Source organism: Salvia splendens, chromosome 20 (genome assembly GCF_004379255.2).
Source record: "Salvia splendens isolate huo1 chromosome 20, SspV2, whole genome shotgun sequence".
Taxonomy (NCBI): domain Eukaryota; kingdom Viridiplantae; phylum Streptophyta; class Magnoliopsida; order Lamiales; family Lamiaceae; genus Salvia; species Salvia splendens.
The window spans coordinates 20332414-20353535 of record NC_056051.1 but is presented as its reverse complement, the minus strand read 5'-3'; the positions used below and the strand labels follow the sequence as shown (position 1 = coordinate 20353535).

General features: G+C 37.2%; 2 protein-coding genes across 3 annotated transcripts; both read left to right on the top strand.

Moving 5' to 3' along the window:
• The first annotated feature begins 473 nt into the window (after positions 1-473).
• LOC121781851 (leucine-rich repeat receptor-like kinase protein HAR1) lies at positions 474-2149 on the top strand. Its single transcript, XM_042179551.1, has 2 exons — positions 474-1668; positions 1841-2149. Exon 1 carries the CDS (start codon positions 647-649, stop codon positions 1601-1603), a length of 957 nt encoding a protein of 318 aa, XP_042035485.1. The 5' UTR covers positions 474-646; the 3' UTR covers positions 1604-1668; positions 1841-2149.
• A 6576-nt stretch (positions 2150-8725) lies between these two features.
• LOC121781833 (RNA polymerase sigma factor sigC-like) lies at positions 8726-12923 on the top strand. 2 transcript variants are annotated; one of them, XM_042179535.1, is made up of 7 exons: positions 8726-8957; positions 10132-10289; positions 10415-10967; positions 11082-11302; positions 11938-12078; positions 12163-12363; positions 12554-12923. In XM_042179535.1, exons 1-7 carry the CDS (start codon positions 8867-8869, stop codon positions 12839-12841), a joined length of 1653 nt encoding a protein of 550 aa, XP_042035469.1. In that variant the 5' UTR covers positions 8726-8866; the 3' UTR covers positions 12842-12923. The 2 variants fall into 2 exon arrangements, with proteins under 2 accessions (XP_042035469.1, XP_042035468.1); XM_042179534.1 differs by having other exon boundaries at positions 8727-8957; positions 10415-10978; positions 11072-11302.
• The last annotated feature ends 8199 nt before the right edge of the window (positions 12924-21122 follow it).

Here is a 21122-nt window from a genome sequence, read left to right as displayed (position 1 = left end):
AAGTTGATTGTGTGTTTGGTTCAGTCACCGGTCTGACATTAGCAGAGAAGAACATTAGAGGAACAATTCCACCAAAGGTTTGTTTGCTCAAAAACATCGTTTCATTCGATATTTCTCGAAATTTCTTGTATGGAGACATACCTGTCTGCCTCAGCAACTGCTCAAAACTAGTGAGGTTGGACTTGTCCATGAAAGAACTGTCTGGGATAATCCCAGTCGAGCTGCTCAGCCATTATGGCTGCATGGAAACAGATAGGTCGGGACGATACCAACACAAATAGAAGCATTAAGGTTAGAGGTTCTTGATCTCTCTCACAATAACTTGAATGGATCGATCCCTGATGATATAATAAAGTTGTCCAGGCTCAAATTCTTGGATTTTTAGGAGAATTTTCTAAATGGGACAATCCCAACAGATTTGTTCCAATTGCGTTTGCTTGAGTATTTGTCTCTTGGTTACAATGCCCTCTCTGGGAAACTGCCAGAACAAGTGCAAGTTTACAGACTGGAAGTGCTAAATCTTACTCACAACAACCTACATGGCACAGTTCCGAAAAGTATAACTGATCTAACGAGGATACATACCTTTGATTTGTCTGATAATGAGCTATCTGGAGATGTGGAAAGTGTGGTTCATCTGAGGTCCATGACAGCAGTCCGCCTCTGCTCTAACAAATTCTCTGGGAAGGTGGGATATGAGATTGTGAATGAGTTCTTTCAAGAGAATTGCTTTGACTCTTTCAATCTATGTTCTGATAACCGGATCGAGGGTCTACCAAGTTGCACTCCAAGCTTGTGCTCTGGTAATCAAATTCGGGAATATCTGCAATGTCCATCAAAGAGCCAATTTGCAATAATGATAGCAATGGTAGTTTGTTGTGTGGTTGTAGGATTTGCAATACTTTACTACTTGGTAAGAAAATGTTGGCCTAAGAAAGGGTACGAATGGGAGACGAATGAAGAAGACGAATGGAAGATGATTATATTTGATAGGCTGAAGTTCAATAAAACAGAAATATTGTCAAGTTTGACAGATGAAAATCTCATCGGGTATGGGGGAGCAGGAAAAGTGTATCGAGTGTCCATGAACGAAGGAAGCAATCACGTTGCTGTCGAGAGTATTGTAAATCCCAGAAAATCAGACTGTGGGCTTGAGAAGGAATTCCTGGCAGAGATCAAGACACTGGGGACTATATGGCACAACAATATAGTAAAGCTTTTCTGCTATCTCTCGAGCAACGACTTGAAGCTTCTCGTGTACCAATATGTCGAGAACAAGAGCCTTCATCACTGGCTGCATGGAAAAAACAGGGAAATATCACCAGTTGGTACTAGTTCAGTCACGAAACTGGAATGGCCGATGCGGCTGCATATTGCCATTGGAGTGGCACAAGGACTTTCCTATATGCACCATGATTGTTCCACGACTATCATTCACCGGGATATCAAATCGAGGAATATACTACTGGACTCAGAATTCAATGCAAAAATAGCAGATTTCGGACTGTCAAAATTGCTTAGCAGGCACGGAGATACAGAAATAGCATCACGTATAGCAGGAACATTTGGCTACATTGCCCCCGGCATGAATTATACTTACTAACCCTCATTATCTTTAGGACAGTTTGGTAAGACAGATAACATATCTATACATTGACAAACTGCCCCGTAAGTGATTTCTTGTTTATTTATCTTCCCTACCAACTTGTAAACCATGCTCTTAATACATTGACAAAACTTGTAAACCATGTTTCGTTTATTTCTCTTCTCTACCAAACTGTCCCTTATGTGACTTCTTGTTTTAAACACATTGACAAAACTTGTGAACCATTATTCGCAGAGTATTCCTACATAACAAAAGTGAACAGAAAGACTTGTAGCTTCGGAGTGGTTTTACTCGAACTGACTACAAGAAGAGAGGCTGTTACTTATGGAGATCATATGAACCTAGCACAAAGGGCACACCTACAGTCAAGAGATACAAACGCCATTATTGAAGCACTGGATGATGAGATCAAGGACTCCACCTACTTGAACCAAATCATAACTGTTTTTCGTCTAGGGTTGTTTTGTACACTGCTAAGTCACCTTCAAATAGGCCATCCATGAAGGATTGCCAGCATATTCTACAATCTACATAATTGCAAAAATGTATCAAATCTACACATTCTTGATCTTCTAGTCCAAATAATTTCTAGCTATCTAATTGTAAAAGATTCTAGGTCATATGTATCAAATCATGCCTATACCTGAACTTGAGCATTGTTTAATGAAGCGTCAAACTTGTAGTAGTAACAGGATCAGATGAAGTATTGTGAAAATTTACCTGAAAGAAGAATTAGTTGATGATGTTGTGCCTATGAATGAATGCTTGATGTTGAAATTGAAATCCCAATTCCTCATCCATCGACATCCCAAATCAAGAGCACCAATTCAAGCACACGCGAAGAGAACTGCTGTTGATGCGATCAAATTCCATATGAATCAATGCTTGATGTTGAAATCCCAATTCCTCATCTATTGACATCCCAAAATAAGAGCATCAATTCAAGCACATGCAAAGAGTTTTGTATACTACTGGACTCAGAATTCAATGCAAAAATAGCAGATTTCGGACTGTCAAAATTGCTTAGCAGGCACGGAGATACAGAAATAGCATCACGTATAGCAGGAACATTTGGCTACATTGCCCCCGGCATGAATTATACTTACTAACCCTCATTATCTTTAGGACAGTTTGGTAAGACAGATAACATATCTATACATTGACAAACTGCCCCGTAAGTGATTTCTTGTTTATTTATCTTCCCTACCAACTTGTAAACCATGCTCTTAATACATTGACAAAACTTGTAAACCATGTTTCGTTTATTTCTCTTCTCTACCAAACTGTCCCTTATGTGACTTCTTGTTTTAAACACATTGACAAAACTTGTGAACCATTATTCGCAGAGTATTCCTACATAACAAAAGTGAACAGAAAGACTTGTAGCTTCGGAGTGGTTCTACTCGAACTGACTACAAGAAGAGAGGCTGTTACTTATGGAGATCATATGAACCTAGCACAAAGGGCACACCTACAGTCAAGAGATACAAACGCCATTATTGAAGCACTGGATGATGAGATCAAGGACTCCACCTACTTGAACCAAATCATAACTGTTTTTCGTCTAGGGTTGTTTTGTACACTGCTAAGTCACCTTCAAATAGGCCATCCATGAAGGATTGCCAGCATATTCTACAATCTACATAATTGCAAAAATGTATCAAATCTACACATTCTTGATCTTCTAGTCCAAATAATTTCTAGCTATCTAATTGTAAAAGATTCTAGGTCATATGTATCAAATCATGCCTATACCTGAACTTGAGCATTGTTTAATGAAGCGTCAAACTTGTAGTAGTAACAGGATCAGATGAAGTATTGTGAAAATTTACCTGAAAGAAGAATTAGTTGATGATGTTGTGCCTATGAATGAATGCTTGATGTTGAAATTGAAATCCCAATTCCTCATCCATCGACATCCCAAATCAAGAGCACCAATTCAAGCACACGCGAAGAGAACTGCTGTTGATGCGATCAAATTCCATATGAATCAATGCTTGATGTTGAAATCCCAATTCCTCATCTATTGACATCCCAAAATAAGAGCATCAATTCAAGCACATGCAAAGAGTTTTGTATACTACTGGACTCAGAATTCAATGCAAAAATAGCAGATTTCGGACTGTCAAAATTGCTTAGCAGGCACGGAGATACAGAAATAGCATCACGTATAGCAGGAACATTTGGCTACATTGCCCCCGGCATGAATTATACTTACTAACCCTCATTATCTTTAGGACAGTTTGGTAAGACAGATAACATATCTATACATTGACAAACTGCCCCGTAAGTGATTTCTTGTTTATTTATCTTCCCTACCAACTTGTAAACCATGCTCTTAATACATTGACAAAACTTGTAAACCATGTTTCGTTTATTTCTCTTCTCTACCAAACTGTCCCTTATGTGACTTCTTGTTTTAAACACATTGACAAAACTTGTGAACCATTATTCGCAGAGTATTCCTACATAACAAAAGTGAACAGAAAGACTTGTAGCTTCGGAGTGGTTCTACTCGAACTGACTACAAGAAGAGAGGCTGTTACTTATGGAGATCATATGAACCTAGCACAAAGGGCACACCTACAGTCAAGAGATACAAACGCCATTATTGAAGCACTGGATGATGAGATCAAGGACTCCACCTACTTGAACCAAATCATAACTGTTTTTCGTCTAGGGTTGTTTTGTACACTGCTAAGTCACCTTCAAATAGGCCATCCATGAAGGATTGCCAGCATATTCTACAATCTACATAATTGCATAAATGTATCAAATCTACACATTCTTGATCTTCTAGTCCAAATAATTTCTAGCTATCTAATTGTAAAAGATTCTAGGTCATATGTATCAAATCATGCCTATACCTGAACTTGAGCATTGTTTAATGAAGCGTCAAACTTGTAGTAGTAACAGGATCAGATGAAGTATTGTGAAAATTTACCTGAAAGAAGAATTAGTTGATGATGTTGTGCCTATGAATGAATGCTTGATGTTGAAATTGAAATCCCAATTCCTCATCCATCGACATCCCAAATCAAGAGCACCAATTCAAGCACACGCGAAGAGAACTGCTGTTGATGCGATCAAATTCCATATGAATCAATGCTTGATGTTGAAATCCCAATTCCTCATCTATTGACATCCCAAAATAAGAGCATCAATTCAAGCACATGCAAAGAGTTTTGTATACTACTGGACTCAGAATTCAATGCAAAAATAGCAGATTTCGGACTGTCAAAATTGCTTAGCAGGCACGGAGATACAGAAATAGCATCACGTATATCAGGAACATTTGGCTACATTGCCCCCGGCATGAATTATACTTACTAACCCTCATTATCTTTAGGACAGTTTGGTAAGACAGATAACATATCTATACATTGACAAACTGCCCCGTAAGTGATTTCTTGTTTATTTATCTTCCCTACCAACTTGTAAACCATGCTCTTAATACATTGACAAAACTTGTAAACCATGTTTCGTTTATTTCTCTTCTCTACCAAACTGTCCCTTATGTGACTTCTTGTTTTAAACACATTGACAAAACTTGTGAACCATTATTCGCAGAGTATTCCTACATAACAAAAGTGAACAGAAAGAGTTGTAGCTTCGGGGTGGTTCTACTCGAACTGACTACAAGAAGAGAGGCTGTTACTTATGGAGATCATATGAACCTAGCACAAAGGGCACACCTACAGTCAAGAGATACAAACGCCATTGTTGAAGCACTGGATGATGAGATCAAGGACTCCACCTACTTGAACCAAATCATAACTGTTTTTCGTCTAGGGTTGTTTTGTACACTGCTAAGTCACCTTCAAATAGGCCATCCATGAAGGATTGCCAGCATATTCTACAATCTACATAATTTCATAAATGTATCAAATCTACACATTCTTGATCTTCTAGTCCAAATAATTTCTAGCTATCTAATTGTAAAAGATTCTAGGTCATATGTATCAAATCGTGCCTATACCTGAACTTGAGCATTGTTTAATGAAGCGTCAAACTTGTAGTAGTAACAGGATCAGATGAAGTATTGTGAAAATTTACCTGAAAGAAGAATTAGTTGATGATGTTGTGCCTATGAATGAATGCTTGGTGTTGAAATTGAAATCCCAATTCCTCATCCATCGACATCCCAAATCAAGAGCACCAATTCAAGCACACGCGAAGAGAACTGCTGTTGATGCGATCAAATTCCATATGAATCAATGCTTGATGTTGAAATCCCAATTCCTCATCTATTGACATCCCAAAATAAGAGCATCAATTCAAGCACATGCAAAGAGTTTTGTATACTATTGGACTCAGAATTCAATGCAAAAATAGCAGATTTCGGATTGTCAAAATTGCTTAGCAGGCACGGAGATACAGAAATAGCATCACGTATAGCAGGAACATTTGGCTACATTGCCCCCGGCATGAATTATACTTACTAACCCTCATTATCTTTAGGACAGTTTGGTAAGACAGATAACATATCTATACATTGACAAACTGCCCCGTAAGTGATTTCTTGTTTATTTATCTTCCCTACCAACTTGTAAACCATGCTCTTAATACATTGACAAAACTTGTAAACCATGTTTCGTTTATTTCTCTTCTCTACCAAACTGTCCCTTATGTGACTTCTTGTTTTAAACACATTGACAAAACTTGTGAACCATTATTCGCAGAGTATTCCTACATAACAAAAGTGAACAGAAAGACTTGTAGCTTCGGAGTGGTTCTACTCGAACTGACTACAAGAAGAGAGGCTGTTACTTATGGAGATCATATGAACCTAGCACAAAGGGCACACCTACAGTCAAGAGATACAAACGCCATTATTGAAGCACTAGATGATGAGATCAAGGACTCCACCTACTTGAACCAAATCATAACTGTTTTTCGTCTAGGGTTGTTTTGTACACTGCTAAGTCACCTTCAAATAGGCCATCCATGAAGGATTGCCAGCATATTCTACAATCTACATAATTGCATAAATGTATCAAATCTACACATTCTTGATCTTCTAGTCCAAATAATTTCTAGCTATCTAATTGTAAAAGATTCTAGGTCATATGTATCAAATCATGCCTATACCTGAACTTGAGCATTGTTTAATGAAGCGTCAAACTTGTAGTAGTAACAGGATCAGATGAAGTATAGTGAAAATTTACCTGAAAGAAGAATTAGTTGATGATGTTGTGCCTATGAATGAATGCTTGATGTTGAAATTGAAATCCCAATTCCTCATCCATCGACATCCCAAATCAAGAGCACCAATTCAAGCACACGCGAAGAGAACTGCTGTTGATGCGATCAAATTCCATATGAATCAATGCTTGATGTTGAAATCCCAATTCCTCATCTATTGACATCCCAAAATAAGAGCATCAATTCAAGCACATGCAAAGAGTTTTGTATACTACTGGACTCAGAATTCAATGCAAAAATAGCAGATTTCGGACTGTCAAAATTGCTTAGCAGGCACGGAGATACAGAAATAGCATCACGTATAGCAGGAACATTTGGCTACATTGCCCCCGGCATGAATTATACTTACTAACCCTCATTATCTTTAGGACAGTTTGGTAAGACAGATAACATATCTATACATTGACAAACTGCCCCGTAAGTGATTTCTTGTTTATTTATCTTCCCTACCAACTTGTAAACCATGCTCTTAATACATTGACAAAACTTGTAAACCATGTTTCGTTTATTTCTCTTCTCTACCAAACTGTCCCTTATGTGACTTCTTGTTTTAAACACATTGACAAAACTTGTGAACCATTATTCGCAGAGTATTCCTACATAACAAAAGTGAACAGAAAGACTTGTAGCTTCGGGGTGGTTCTACTCGAACTGACTACAAGAAGAGAGGCTGTTACTTATGGAGATCATATGAACCTAGCACAAAGGGCACACCTACAGTCAAGAGATACAAACGCCATTGTTGAAGCACTGGATGATGAGATCAAGGACTCCACCTACTTGAACCAAATCATAACTGTTTTTCGTCTAGGGTTGTTTTGTACACTGCTAAGTCACCTTCAAATAGGCCATCCATGAAGGATTGCCAGCATATTCTACAATCTACATAATTGCATAAATGTATCAAATCTACACATTCTTGATCTTCTAGTCCAAATAATTTCTAGCTATCTAATTGTAAAAGATTCTAGGTCATATGTATCAAATCATGCCTATACCTGAACTTGAGCATTGTTTAATGAAGCGTCAAACTTGTAGTAGTAACAGGATCAGATGAAGTATTGTGAAAATTTACCTGAAAGAAGAATTAGTTGATGATGTTGTGCCTATGAATGAATGCTTGATGTTGAAATTGAAATCCCAATTCCTCATCCATCGACATCCCAAATCAAGAGCACCAATTCAAGCACACGCGAAGAGAACTGCTGTTGATGCGATCAAATTCCATATGAATCAATGCTTGATGTTGAAATCCCAATTCCTCATCTATTGACATCCCAAAATAAGAGCATCAATTCAAGCACATGCAAAGAGGTATTAAAACTCATGCCGAACTCAAAGTGTATATTCTTTGGGGACGGGAGAACTCAAAGTGTATATTCTTTGGGGACGAGAGAGTAGTATTTAAAATGAAATAGTATGAATAATTTGGGAGAGATCGGAAAATAGAATTGCGAGTAACTGGAAAGAAAATAGGCCGGCAAAAAAATAATAGGAGGGGTGGGTTAGTACTCATTCCAATGACTTTGATACCTCTGGCTCTAGTGAAAGGGATGGTATCTTATATCTATGCTCTATATCTTTATAATCAATTTATAATTTCTGCGAATATATTTTTGTTAGCATATTAATTAATCCATTTGCTCTACAAAATATCTCTCGTTCCTCTCATAACTTTAAATTTACTTTAACTCCATTGTATAAAAATAATTTGGTCAGACCTTCGAGCTGCTTTAACCAAAATAACCGAAACACTTAAAATTTGATCGCCCAAATCCCTAAATTAAATATCAAACGTTATTCTTTTGTGAGTACGAGTATTATTTAAATTCTGACTATTTTTTGTAAAAGAGGAATTATGATTATTCATTTTGTAATAAATACGGAAGTAAACGTGTGAAATGGAACTGCCCCATGCTTGAGATGGGGAACCAGTGGCTGAGACATCTCTGATCTCTCTCTCTGCTACTCATCATTTTTCATTATCAATAAATAAATATTTGATGCTTACTCTATTTCCCCTCTGTTTCTTGCTTTCAAGAACGATTTGTGCTGATGGGTTTTAGGCTAAACATCAAATGGGGCGGTCTCTCAGTTCAGTCGCCTCTCTCCACAAGTTCTTCATCCTTGCCTTCTTCATATTCTTGTGAGTCTCATCACTTCTCCAATTTAGATTTATTTTTATATATTACTATTGATTTATATTGGTTTGGTTTGTCTTATGTTTAGTGATTCTGCTTCAACAAATGTTTTTATTATTATAATTGGAAAAGATGAGCTTAGGTAGTTTATGCGACGGCTTGGGATAAATTGTTCATTTATGACATGATTAATGAGAAAAACACAAGTAATATTTCCAAGAGGATCAAGGCTATAAACTGAAATAATTTTGTTGGGTTAAGATTGATTCATAGACTAATGCACTGCATTCTAGGTTCAAGATTGTGTATGAAGAAGGCTTTACCTCTTTGTGAATTGTGATGACAAGATTGTGACATTAGCTGAACTTCTTGTTTTCGACTCGGCAAAGGGCTATTCAGGTCATAGCTTGTAGTGGTTATGACAATGGTAGGGCAGGCTGAAGCTCCCTAAACACAAAAACTGTTATATATTCATGTAGGGGTGTCGAACTATTTTGCAATAACTGCCGTCTCAGTTTAGAAGGACAGTGAAGTCCTTCCAAAATGTGTATCCCGTATCCTGTATCCTGAAAAATAGTCTGTTTTCTGAAAAATAGTCTTGTTTTCTCAAAATGTGTATCCCGTATCCTGAAAAATAGTCTGTTTTCTATCCCTTTGTCATTCAGTGAGGGTTTATCCCTGAGATTCTGATAAGCTGCTCTGCTCTCATGCTTTTGTTTCGATTCTATGCTGCAAGAAGCATTTCTTTCTTCTGTTAATGTTTATGACTCTCTGAGCTGATAAGGCTCACTTTAATCACCTCATAAAAGTAGAAGAAATGGAAAGAAACTTCAAGTGATGTCAATATTATCACTAAGTTATTATTTTTTTCCTGAAATTAAATTACTTTAGACATAACACCTGAGTAATTCTACCCTTTATAATAGTAAGAGGGAACCCGAACTACTTTGGTTTGGGTTGTTTAGAGCAGAATAAATCTGTCACTTTCTTGGGGCTGAAATGGTATCATTTTTTATGAATATGACACTTTTCACGACAGGCTTAAATCTATGCATCTAAAACTCGTTTCGCTTTCCTATTTTTCTCCCCTCTCTTTTTACTGAGGGCGTTACATGCCAGCATGCATAAACACACAATAATCATGAAGTTCTAAACTCTTCTCCTTGTCTTATAATGCAGTTAGAGGCAGGGATAATTCATATATTATGGCGAGAGTGTCTGCAGCTTCTGTCCTATATGGCGAGGCCGAAACTCAAAACGATACTTCCAAGGCACAAGCTTCCTTGTCTTCCCATCAGCTCTTGGAGAAGTATTTCTTGGAAACTAGAGAATTAAAGGTTGTTTTTTGTTTGCTTTTAGTCCTTTTTGCATAACCAAGCAATATCTTACACATGTTTTTACAGATTTGTGTCCATTGTTGTCTTTAACACTCTTTTGCTCACTTTCGTATCTATTCACTCAGGTGGGACTTGGAAAGGGCTCCGGAGATAGTAGTGTATACAGGTTACTTGATAACGACACTCAGATTTCTAGGAAAGAGGATGAGTCTGTCTCCCTTACCACCGCACGAGCAATGCAAACATCACAGTACAGATTGTTGATGAAGAATCTCGATGTGTTGGAGTACATGTTTGCTGATTCTGACGTGGTAAGGTTGGAACGAGATATTCTGGAGCAATTAGAAAGACTCGGTGCTCTAAGATTATTCAGTTCGTTTCTATCAAGGACCATAAAATCCTCAACCTCTTTTGATTTGTCTAAGGCTCCAACTGAGAATGTTGACGAGTCCAAGGTAAATGACTCTGTGGAGAATCGTACAGGGAAGGTGATTGTTCAATCTGGGAAAAAAGAACTCAGAAAATTGAGAAGAAACAGATCGTTGGAGAAGGAAAGTGCTATTTTGCAAGAATTGCCTTCAAATGATCTCCATAAAGCTAAATTTGCCCCTGCTAGAAGAAACTCGAGATCCAAAAACAAAAAGCTCAAGATTGCTAGGAACGAGGCAGAGATGTCAGGTGGAGTTAAGGTTGTTTCAATTTCTGTTTTGCAAGAAGCGCTTTCGGCTCATTTGAGAAAAAAATATTTGTCTCATAGTTAAGTTAATGTTATTATATTATAGATGGTTGCAGAATTGGAAAAGCTGAGGGTGATACTGGAAAAGGATACCGGTAAAATCCCTAGCATGAGTAGCTGGGCCGAAGCTGCCGGAGTTGAGAAGAGCGAGCTGCAACGTCAGTTGCATTATGGATGGCTTTGTAGAGACGAGCTTTTAAGAAGCACGCGCTCCTTGGTTTTGTTTATTGCAAGAAATTACTGGGGACTTGGAGTAGCATTTGAAGATCTGATTCAGGTTCCTCCTTTTCACTTTCTTCTTTATAATTTTAGGTAAATAGTCGAATCTATGGGAAACTATGCCGATGTACTTGAAAGCCAAGTGGAATCTTCGCGAACTGAGTATGGATTAATAGTTGCACAAAAGTTATCCGAAATTCTTGCTGTGGTGGCGAATATGCTCAATGATCCTACTTAGCTTGGAAGTAGAATAATTGTTCGAAGATAGATCTGCATAATTTCTTTTCTCATAGTTTGGGTATTAATGGGCCAAAGTCGATGATTGGTTGATAGATTTGAAAATAAATGTGATCGTTTGGGATAGATTTGACTATTTATCCTTATTTTTATCAGAGAACATTCGTGTATAACACAAGAAACCGAACATAAGGAAAGGTTGTCAGACTTATTTACCGATATGTAAACCATTGCTATTGAATGTGATTCTTATTGGTGATGGATTACTATCTTCTCTGTTAATGTCAAGGCATTGTTGCACCTTGAAAGTATACATATGCTATAACTACTTGTAGAATTCAATTTTTTTGTGCTTTATCTGATATGCTGATGAGAAACATATAGCGAATGCTAGGTCATGGAATTGGTTTTCATTGTCGTATCCAACTTTGACTCTGTAATCGTGTTGGTCTACAGGCAGGGAGAATAGGTGTCTTGCAAGGTGCAGAGAGATTTGATCAATCAAGAGGCTACAAATTCTCGACCTACGTCCAGTATTGGATCAGGAAATCGATGTCAACATTAGTGGCGAGACATGCTAGAGGAGTCCGTATCCCTGTATGTCCCGTTAGTTGACTACGTTTTCATCCATTCTATGTTCAGCAGAATCCATAATTTCACTTCTTTATATTTCTGTTGCAGTGCACTTTGAGCAAGGCCATAAATCAAGTACAGAAAGCAAGGAAGTCCCTTCGTACGAGCAATGGAAAGTATCCAGATGACTGTGAAATCGCCAAGTTCACTGGTCTCACCGTAGCTAAAATCGTCTCAGCTAGCAAATGCCTTAGGGTTGTGGGATCAATCAATGAAAAAATAGGGGAATCCACCAGCACTAAGTATATGGTAAGGGCCAAAGCTCGTAATCTTGGTTCGTTCATGTTTATCGCCATACATTTCATTCGTGGATGAGCCATTTTGTTACTTTTAACGGTATCGATCTAGCCAGACAAAGTTGGCTCGAAGAAAAGAACCCAATTGGCTCAGTTGACATCGATTATTGGTTCTCTGACATCTTTTCGTGGCTATCTTGCAGGAGATCATACCAGATACATCGACAATGACCCCCGAAGAAGCGGTTTTCAGACAGCATATGATCAAGGATGTGCACACACTTCTCCATGGGTTGGATTCAAGAGAAAGAGAGGTAATAATCCTAAGATTCGGACTAGGTAAGAGTCAATGCAAATCTCTGGAGGAAATAGGGAGGCGTTTCAGTGTGAGCAAAGAGTGGATAAGAAGAATAGAGAGGGCTGCTCTTACAAAGCTGAGGAATGAGGAATCTCTCAAAATTTTGGACTACTATGTATATCTTAGTAGTTAGTTCTTGTCATAAATATATGAGTTTGTTGAAGATTTATATATTTCTTGTATAAAAAGGATGATTATAGAAGAAATTATGTTTATGGTGGGTGTTTTGTTTGCTGCCATTCTAATTTAATAGAAACTCCACCACCACATAACCATTCTTAATGACAGAGGGGATTCTATGGTTTTTTGTTCTATTTCGTGTTTGAAAAGGAAAGGAATAACTATCTTCTCTTTGTTTCCACCAAGACTTGCGATCTACAAATAAAATTTATACTACTACCAAATATGGTCCAAAAACATGATAAAATGAAATTTAAGTCCCTTCTTACTTCTACTTGTATCTTCTTCCAGTGACCAAATCAGATTAAGCCAGACTGAAATCGACCAAACACAATTTTTTTAGCTATGGGCCCATTCAAAATGCAAACCTTTTCAAATTGTATATGGATCTACGTATCGGAGCCTATAGATAATGAGTTCGATACATTGTTAATTTGTTATAATGATGTTGATTTTTCAAATCTTTAATGACACATGTCACTTTCAATTCGAAAATACAATTTTTTTGGGCATTATATACACTACTCATGACACGCATTTGGTTCATTACACTATTACAACAAATTTTATTTAATTTTTTAAATTTTTTTATTACAACAAATTTTATTAAATCACAATTGCTTGCAGATTCGAAAACACTTCACATTTTTTGTATTATACACATTGCATTTAGGTCATTGTGCACATTGACAATGCGATGAAGAACATTATACCGAATGTCGTTATTAGTATATGCAAACTACATTTCATAGAAATTTCTTTCTCCGAATGTATGCAATTGAAATTTGATACTATAGTATGTGAAAAAATTATTAAAATCGAGAGAGTTAAATAAGATTTTTGTTTTTTGAATTTTTTTGAGATTTTTAAGTGTATATATAATTAATACTAATATAATACTAGTAATTGTTAGTCGGATCATCATATACTCTCAATGCCATATTCATGCGTATATGAGTGTGTTATATTGCTAACTCACCCATAAATTGCTAACTACAACTAAATGATAGACGTTAGATCCTCAAATCAAGAGTTATGATCATTCAATTCCAGATATCAAAATAGTAAAAAAAAATTCAATTAGGGTATTTATGTCAATTAACAATAAATTAGTTATAACTAACTTTTAAAAAATATCTCACAAATTTAATGCATATAACAATCTCAATTTAAATTATTTTTTCACACAACATATATCAAATTAAAGATAATTTTATAAGGATCTAGCGAGATCTCGCTTGCATATGTTTTGATGTCAAAATTTGAAAAAGTTTCTTGAATTTTCATATTTTTCATAAAATAGTAAATGTCAATATAGCTCTCATAATATGTCAACATAACACATACACCCTCAGTCCCTCAAATACTCCCTCTGTCTCATCATATGATCTCTAATTAGCTGTAGTTGGCAATTTAGGGAGAGTTAGCAATTGATCACATCCCCAAGCGTATATAATGAACACATAAAAACCTAAATCTACACTATCCATTTTTTTTGTTTAATCTTGACCTTCATTTTGATATTATATACTCTCTTCCCTATGTTCACCATTTAAAGAGTTACTTTAACTTGGCATGAGTTTTTAGAAATTGTTTAACTTTATAAAAATAAAAAGTAAATGAAGAAAATAAGTGAAATGTGGTACCCATTTTTAATAGTACTGTATTAGTTTTTATAATGGCCTGTGAATAAAAAAAATTAATGAAATATGAGGTCTGTATACCAAAAGTAAAAAAGCAGTATAGTATAATTTTTTAAATCGTAGACAACTCAAAATGACAAAATGACTCTTTAGAGTGTCCACAATAGGGAGCCGCGGGGGCTTGGCCGGGCCGCGGCTCCCTATAGCTGAGGACACGGAGGGCCGCGGCGGGGGAGGGGGGGCGACCATGGGCGCGCCAACTAGTTGGCCCTGACTCGGCTGGCGAGGGCCGCGGCGACCTATTGTGGCGGCCGAAACCCGCGGCTTTGCCCAAGTTTTAATTTAATTTTTTTTAATATTTTCGAAAAAATTTTATAAATACATTTTCACCTCACACACATTTTACACCCTAATTTTCACTCTCTATATTTTTTTATAAATTATGCGTTTTTTCTAATTATTATAGTCCGATAATTTTTATTCTAATTAAATTAAAATATACCAACAATTGAAAAAATAATTAGATTTGTAGTTGTAGCTTGTCCACTATTAGGGTGGACAAGTTTTTTTATGGCCCTGGACAAGTTTTTGTGACCCCGGACAAGTTTTTGTGGCTTGGGTTTGAGCATGGTCTTGACACCCTTACATGGTTGACAGAAGCAGTATAGTTTAGGTGGCGGTACTTTAGGTGAGAACCGATTAGATATCAACTGCTGGTGGCGGTACTTTAGGTGAGAACCGATTATTGAACCACATAAATTAATGTTCTTTCTCTGCTTAGGGCTTAAGAATCAATTGCAGGTCAAGACATTTTTACCTTTGTGTTCGTGACATTAGATTAGATATTGCATTATTAAGTCAGTGCACATTGTGTTCTGGGCCCTTTGTTTTGATGTTCTTCAATGCTCTCATTTTCTAAACTAACCTTTCCGATTGGCACCTATCATGAAAATCTGATTATTTGGGGTTTTTTCTTCTTTTATACTAGACTACATATATCATTCCTCGTTTGTACTGCAGTTTTTTTTTTGTTCCGGATTTGGGAGAGACGCATGACCCTCATGCGTCACCCGTTAATGAAACGCATGACCGTGATGCGTCTATGGGTAAGACGCATGAGGGTCATGCGTTTTTTAATTTTTTTTTATTTTAATTAAAAGACGCATGAGGGTCATGCGTCTTAGGGTAAAACGCATGACACTCATGCGTCTCTCCTACAAATATAAATTCGCTCCGTAGCTTAGTGGTAAGAATCATGTGTTGTCATTGTGGAGACCCGGGTTCGAATCCCAGCGGCCACATTGCTATTTTTTTGATTACTAGTACAAAATACTATTTAAAAATTGTAATTAGTAACAATTCAAAACGGTTACTAAATAAATTATTGGAACTTTTAATTAACATAAATATCTTAAATAATTATGTGCTAGAAATTGACATAAAATACTCCTTTTAATTAACTTTTAAATAATTATGTACTTGCAATTAATCAAAAAAATTGTAATTACTAGTACAAAATACTATTTAAAAATTGTAATTAGTAACAATTCAAAACGGTTACTAAATAAATTATTGGAACTTTTAATTAATATAAATATCTTAAATAATTATGTGCTAGAAATTGACATAAAATACTCCTTTTAATTAACTTTTAAATAATTATGTACTAGCAATTAATCAAAAAAATTGTAATTACTAGTACAAAATACTATTTAAAAATTATAATTAGTAACAATTCAAAACGGTTACTAAATAAATTATTGGAACTTTTAATTAATATAAATATCTTAAATAATTATGTGCTAGAAATTGACATAAAATACTCCTTTTAATTAACTTTTAAATAAATATGTACTAGAAATTTCCCAAAAAAATTGCAATGTGGCTGCTAGGATTCGAACCCGGGTCTCCACAATGACAACACATAATTCTTACCACTAAGCTACAGAGCGAATTTATGTTCGTAGGAGAGACGCATGAGTGTCATGCGTTTTACCCTAAGACGCATGACCCTCATGCGTCTTTCAATTAAAATAAAATAAAATAAAAAACGCATGACCCTCATGTGTCTTACCCATAGACGCATCACGGTCATGCGTTTCATTAACGGGTGACGCATGAGGGTCATGCGTCTCTCCCAAATCCGGAACAAAAAAAAACTGCAATACAAACGAGGAATGATATATGTAGTCTAGTATAAAAGAAGAAAAAACCCTGCTAGCGTCCATATTTAAGTAGGATGCTTCTGAATTCAGTTTCCTGGCTTATGCAGTGATGGGTTCCTTGGAGCACCCCTTGATAAATTTATATGTTGAAGGTGCAGATGGAGACAGCTTCATGGGGCTCCAAAAGAATAGTGCTTCTATTGATAAGTTTGTTGGTCCCAGAGGTGGTTCTGCTTGCACTATATTGTTATTTTTGCACAATTTGGATCTTCGCGAATCTGGCAATTTATCTAGTGCTGGAGGTCATGGTAGCCTTACCGGTGGTGGTGGAAGGATTCATTTTCATTGGTCAGATAGTTCTACTTGAGATGTTTATTGGCCAATAGCTACAGTAAATGGAACAATACATGCAATGTTAGTACAAACAAAACTTTTTCGTGTGATGTCTTGCTTCCAATGTTCCATGTTTTGCATTCTTTGCACTTTTATTGTTTTTTTAGTTTCTGATATTTTGTGTGAAGGAAAGAAAAATGTTTTGGTTGGTGGCCCATCTTACATGTTCTATTCTCTATTTGACTATCGTGATCTGTATGCAGTGTGCCTTAATTTTGTTTCTCCTTGCGTTAAATGTACAACTGATGTCACATTATCAGATCAGCCATACTAATTATTGTCAATTTTTATTATCTGTCAAAGTTTGGGACATAAATTGAAAATACTTTGCAAATCGCAATATAAGTAATATTATCTTTATATATGGCAAAATAGTCCAGGAAACTGCTGTCCTGGGTAAATAAAGGTGGGAATGTATTATGTACATTCTTTGGAGCAATAACACTGAAACATCTTATTATGTTTCTATATGTATATGATATATCTAGGCTGGGATCATCATGCCAGTCATTCTTTAGAGTATTAGTAATCTTCATTATTTTAATATTTGTTTGACTTGTAATACTCCATGTATTTGATATTTGAGATAAATACTCGACTTGGTATTTTATATAAATCATGATTTGTGGAAACTTGAGAATAAAGTGAGCATTATAGTCGATGTTAATAACAGATGAATTTGCTCATGACAGTGAATGAGATTTTGTGGCGATTATGCATAATGTGTGAACATTGTTAAAACTATGAATTAACTCAAGTAAATTTCAGCTTTGAACTGACCAACCCAGAACTTTGGATCTAAAATATGTCGGACAGCCTGATACGAGCATATCTGTAAATATTCCCTCTACCCTAGTATTTATTTAGTTATTGATTTGCATATCTTTCCCATATAATTAATTTCTTATTCCCTAAGTTAGGTATTAGCATTATAAATAAGGACATTGTTATTCCTTTCCATCATTCAAGAAATATCAAATTATCTTATTTTCCTTTTATCATGTTTTACTTTCTTTTGCAATTCTAAATAAAATACTACTTTTTACGCAATTTATCTTTTTCTCTTGTGCACAAAAGCACGAACCCTAGAATTCGACGCCGGATTGATCGACGGGCAAAGCTCCCGCGACGTTCGACGCGATTTCCTATCGTTGAGGAACTATATCCTTAACAAGTGGTGCTTTCATTCTCAAACTCATGGCCGAAGTCAATCTTCATTCATGGTGGGAGATATCGCAAGCATCTGAAGGCTTGCAATTGAATTCAACAGCAGCAACGTGGGAGAATATTCTCGCTAGGCTCGCCCGGCTCGAGACCCGATTGGTTGAGCATAAGCGCAGGGTGGCAGCAACGCTCCCTCCGTTGCAACCCGAACCTGATCCACCCGACCAACCCCGGTTGTACACCGCCGCACAACCACCTCACGCGCCCTACCAGCCACCGTTGCAGCCCGTATATCAACCCCCGTACCATCCGATCAGAGCGTTAGATCAACAGCCATCATATCCATATCCACAGGATTGGCGACTCCACCCACCACACCATCCCTACCAAGCCCCTCAGCCCACTTCCTGGGACCCGCCATGGCTGCGCCAGGAAACTGCGTATCAGCAACCATCGTCCTACGAGCCAGATTTGTACTCGCCACCACCACCCTCTTGTTGGGACCCGCCAAGGTTACGCACGCAGCAGGGATACTCACCATATGATCAGCCTTATCAACCGCCTCAGCGGCCACAGCTACCCCCGCAACACTCACCATCCTGCTGGTGTCCGCCGACAGCCATGCCGCTGCCCACTGCTGCTGTCCCGATCTCAACCCCTGCCAATGGGTTTGTTAAAATCCAACATTTGCCGCGTCCGTCGGAGCATGCCCAATTTCAGATTTTCGCTGAACCTATCTCCGATTCCAGTGACGTAGAGATGCCGATCATGGAAGAGGTTTGGACAGAAGAATTGCCTCCGATTGAGGTGATAGACGAGGAGGATGGCTCCATTGAGGATGGATTTGATTATTCCACCGAGAAGATTCTTGATTCTTCTACTGGTTTTTGTGGTGTTGAAAAGGCTGAGAATGAGACGAAACCCAGTCAGGATCACAAGTGCGAGGAGGAACAAGTTCAAGGGCAGTTTCAGTGCTAGATGCAACTGAATGCTTTTCCAATCAAGGTTCTTCAAGCTAAGGTTGATTTTGGTAATTCCATGAGGTGCAACGCGTCAATGGAATTATTGAGTGATTCATCACATGCTAAGAATATTGCAAATATGAATCATCGATTAACATCACTCGATGTCGATGCCCGTTTGATTCCTCCGCAAAATGACACTCTATGTTTGAGCATTCATGGACGCATTCACAAGATTTTAGAACTGAATTATCATGTCCATAAGGGTCATCCCTTTGTGATTTTTGATGGAGATGATGCAGGGAGACGCCCAACTATTCGGTGTATGTTTGACCCAGGAGGATTCCTCGACGCTCATCGTTGCTTCATGGTTCCCACCTTGAGGACAAGGTGGATTTCAACCGTGAAGGAGTTGATACGATGATTATTATTATTATTATTATTATTATTTAGTTAGTTAGTTAATTATGAATTTGCATACCTTTTCATATCTTTTGTCTTGCTCATTAAGTTAGTATCCACTATTATAAATAGTGGACATTGTTATTCATATTATTCATTCAAGAAATAAAATACTACTTTTTACGCAATTTATCTTTTTCTCTTGTGCACAAAAGCACGAACCCTAGAATTCGACGTCGGATTGATCGACGGGCAAAGCTCCCGCGACGTTCGACGCAATTTCCTATCGTTGAGGAACTATATCCTTAACACAGACCCCTTTTATTATTCTCACTAGCTCTTTATGATGTTTGGACACTGTAGGTTTGCTTTAATGCTCTAGACCAACAGGTTTTCAATTTTTACCCCCCGGATATATGCTCACTGGGGTTCTGGTATCCATGTTGAGTCCAGAATTGGTGTTCCTCCTGCTACTAGTCCATAGTTTAATGATTCCCAGATGTATATTAATTTAAATGTGTTAAAAGTATCTTCCATGTGTATTTTCACTTATGCGCATTGCATCTCTAGGCATATGGTTTCACATCTACCATCGGTTGTATGGTTTCTTATTTCCAGTAATGTTCAAATGGATGTCTTTTCCGTAGGGGTGGATTAGGTGGCGTACAAGGTCACATGGGAGAAAATGGCAGTATCAGTGGTAAAGCTTGCCCAAAAGGGCTTTATGGCATATTTTGCGAGGTAGGTCCAGCTCGATTAAGTTACTTTCTTCAAGTTTCTGTTTATCTTCTTCGATTCATTATTAGTTAAAACATTGTTGTTTCGAACACCAAGAACATCATGTTGAGAGCCGAGAACAATTAATGAATTTTTGTTGTCATTTTTTGGTTGTAAAGTGTTAAACACGGCTGAATTGAATAGTAAGGGAATTTCTTATTCACTGGATTAATTTTCATTACACATTAGGCACCACTTTATAGTATAAGGAATATACAAGGTAAATATTCTCTAATTACTCTAATTGATTGCTATCTCCTATGTACGGTAAGGTATAATCTTGAGCATATCTCTTGTGTAATTAGGAGAATATCTCGTGATCTCCTCAATCTTCTCCAACACCCCCCCTCAAGTTAAGTAACGGGATTCCCGATATTTAACTTGCATAAGACTTCCCGGAATGACTTCGAGTTTACTGCCTTGGTCAAAATATCTGCCAGCTGATCCTCAGATTTGACATAGGGCATCTCGACTATCTTTGCCTCAATATTGACTTTTATGAAGTGCCTATCCACCTCCACATGCTTAGTTCGATCGTGTTGAACTGGATTCTCTGAAATGCTTATAGCTGCCTTATTATCACAAAATAGCTTACATGTTTGGGACGAAGAGAGTCCTAGTTCCCTCATAAGCTTCCGTAGCCATAGAAGTTCTGTGAGTCCACTCTTAATCCCTCGGAACTCTGCTTCTGCACTTGAAAGGGCTACTACCTTCTGTTTCTTGCTTCT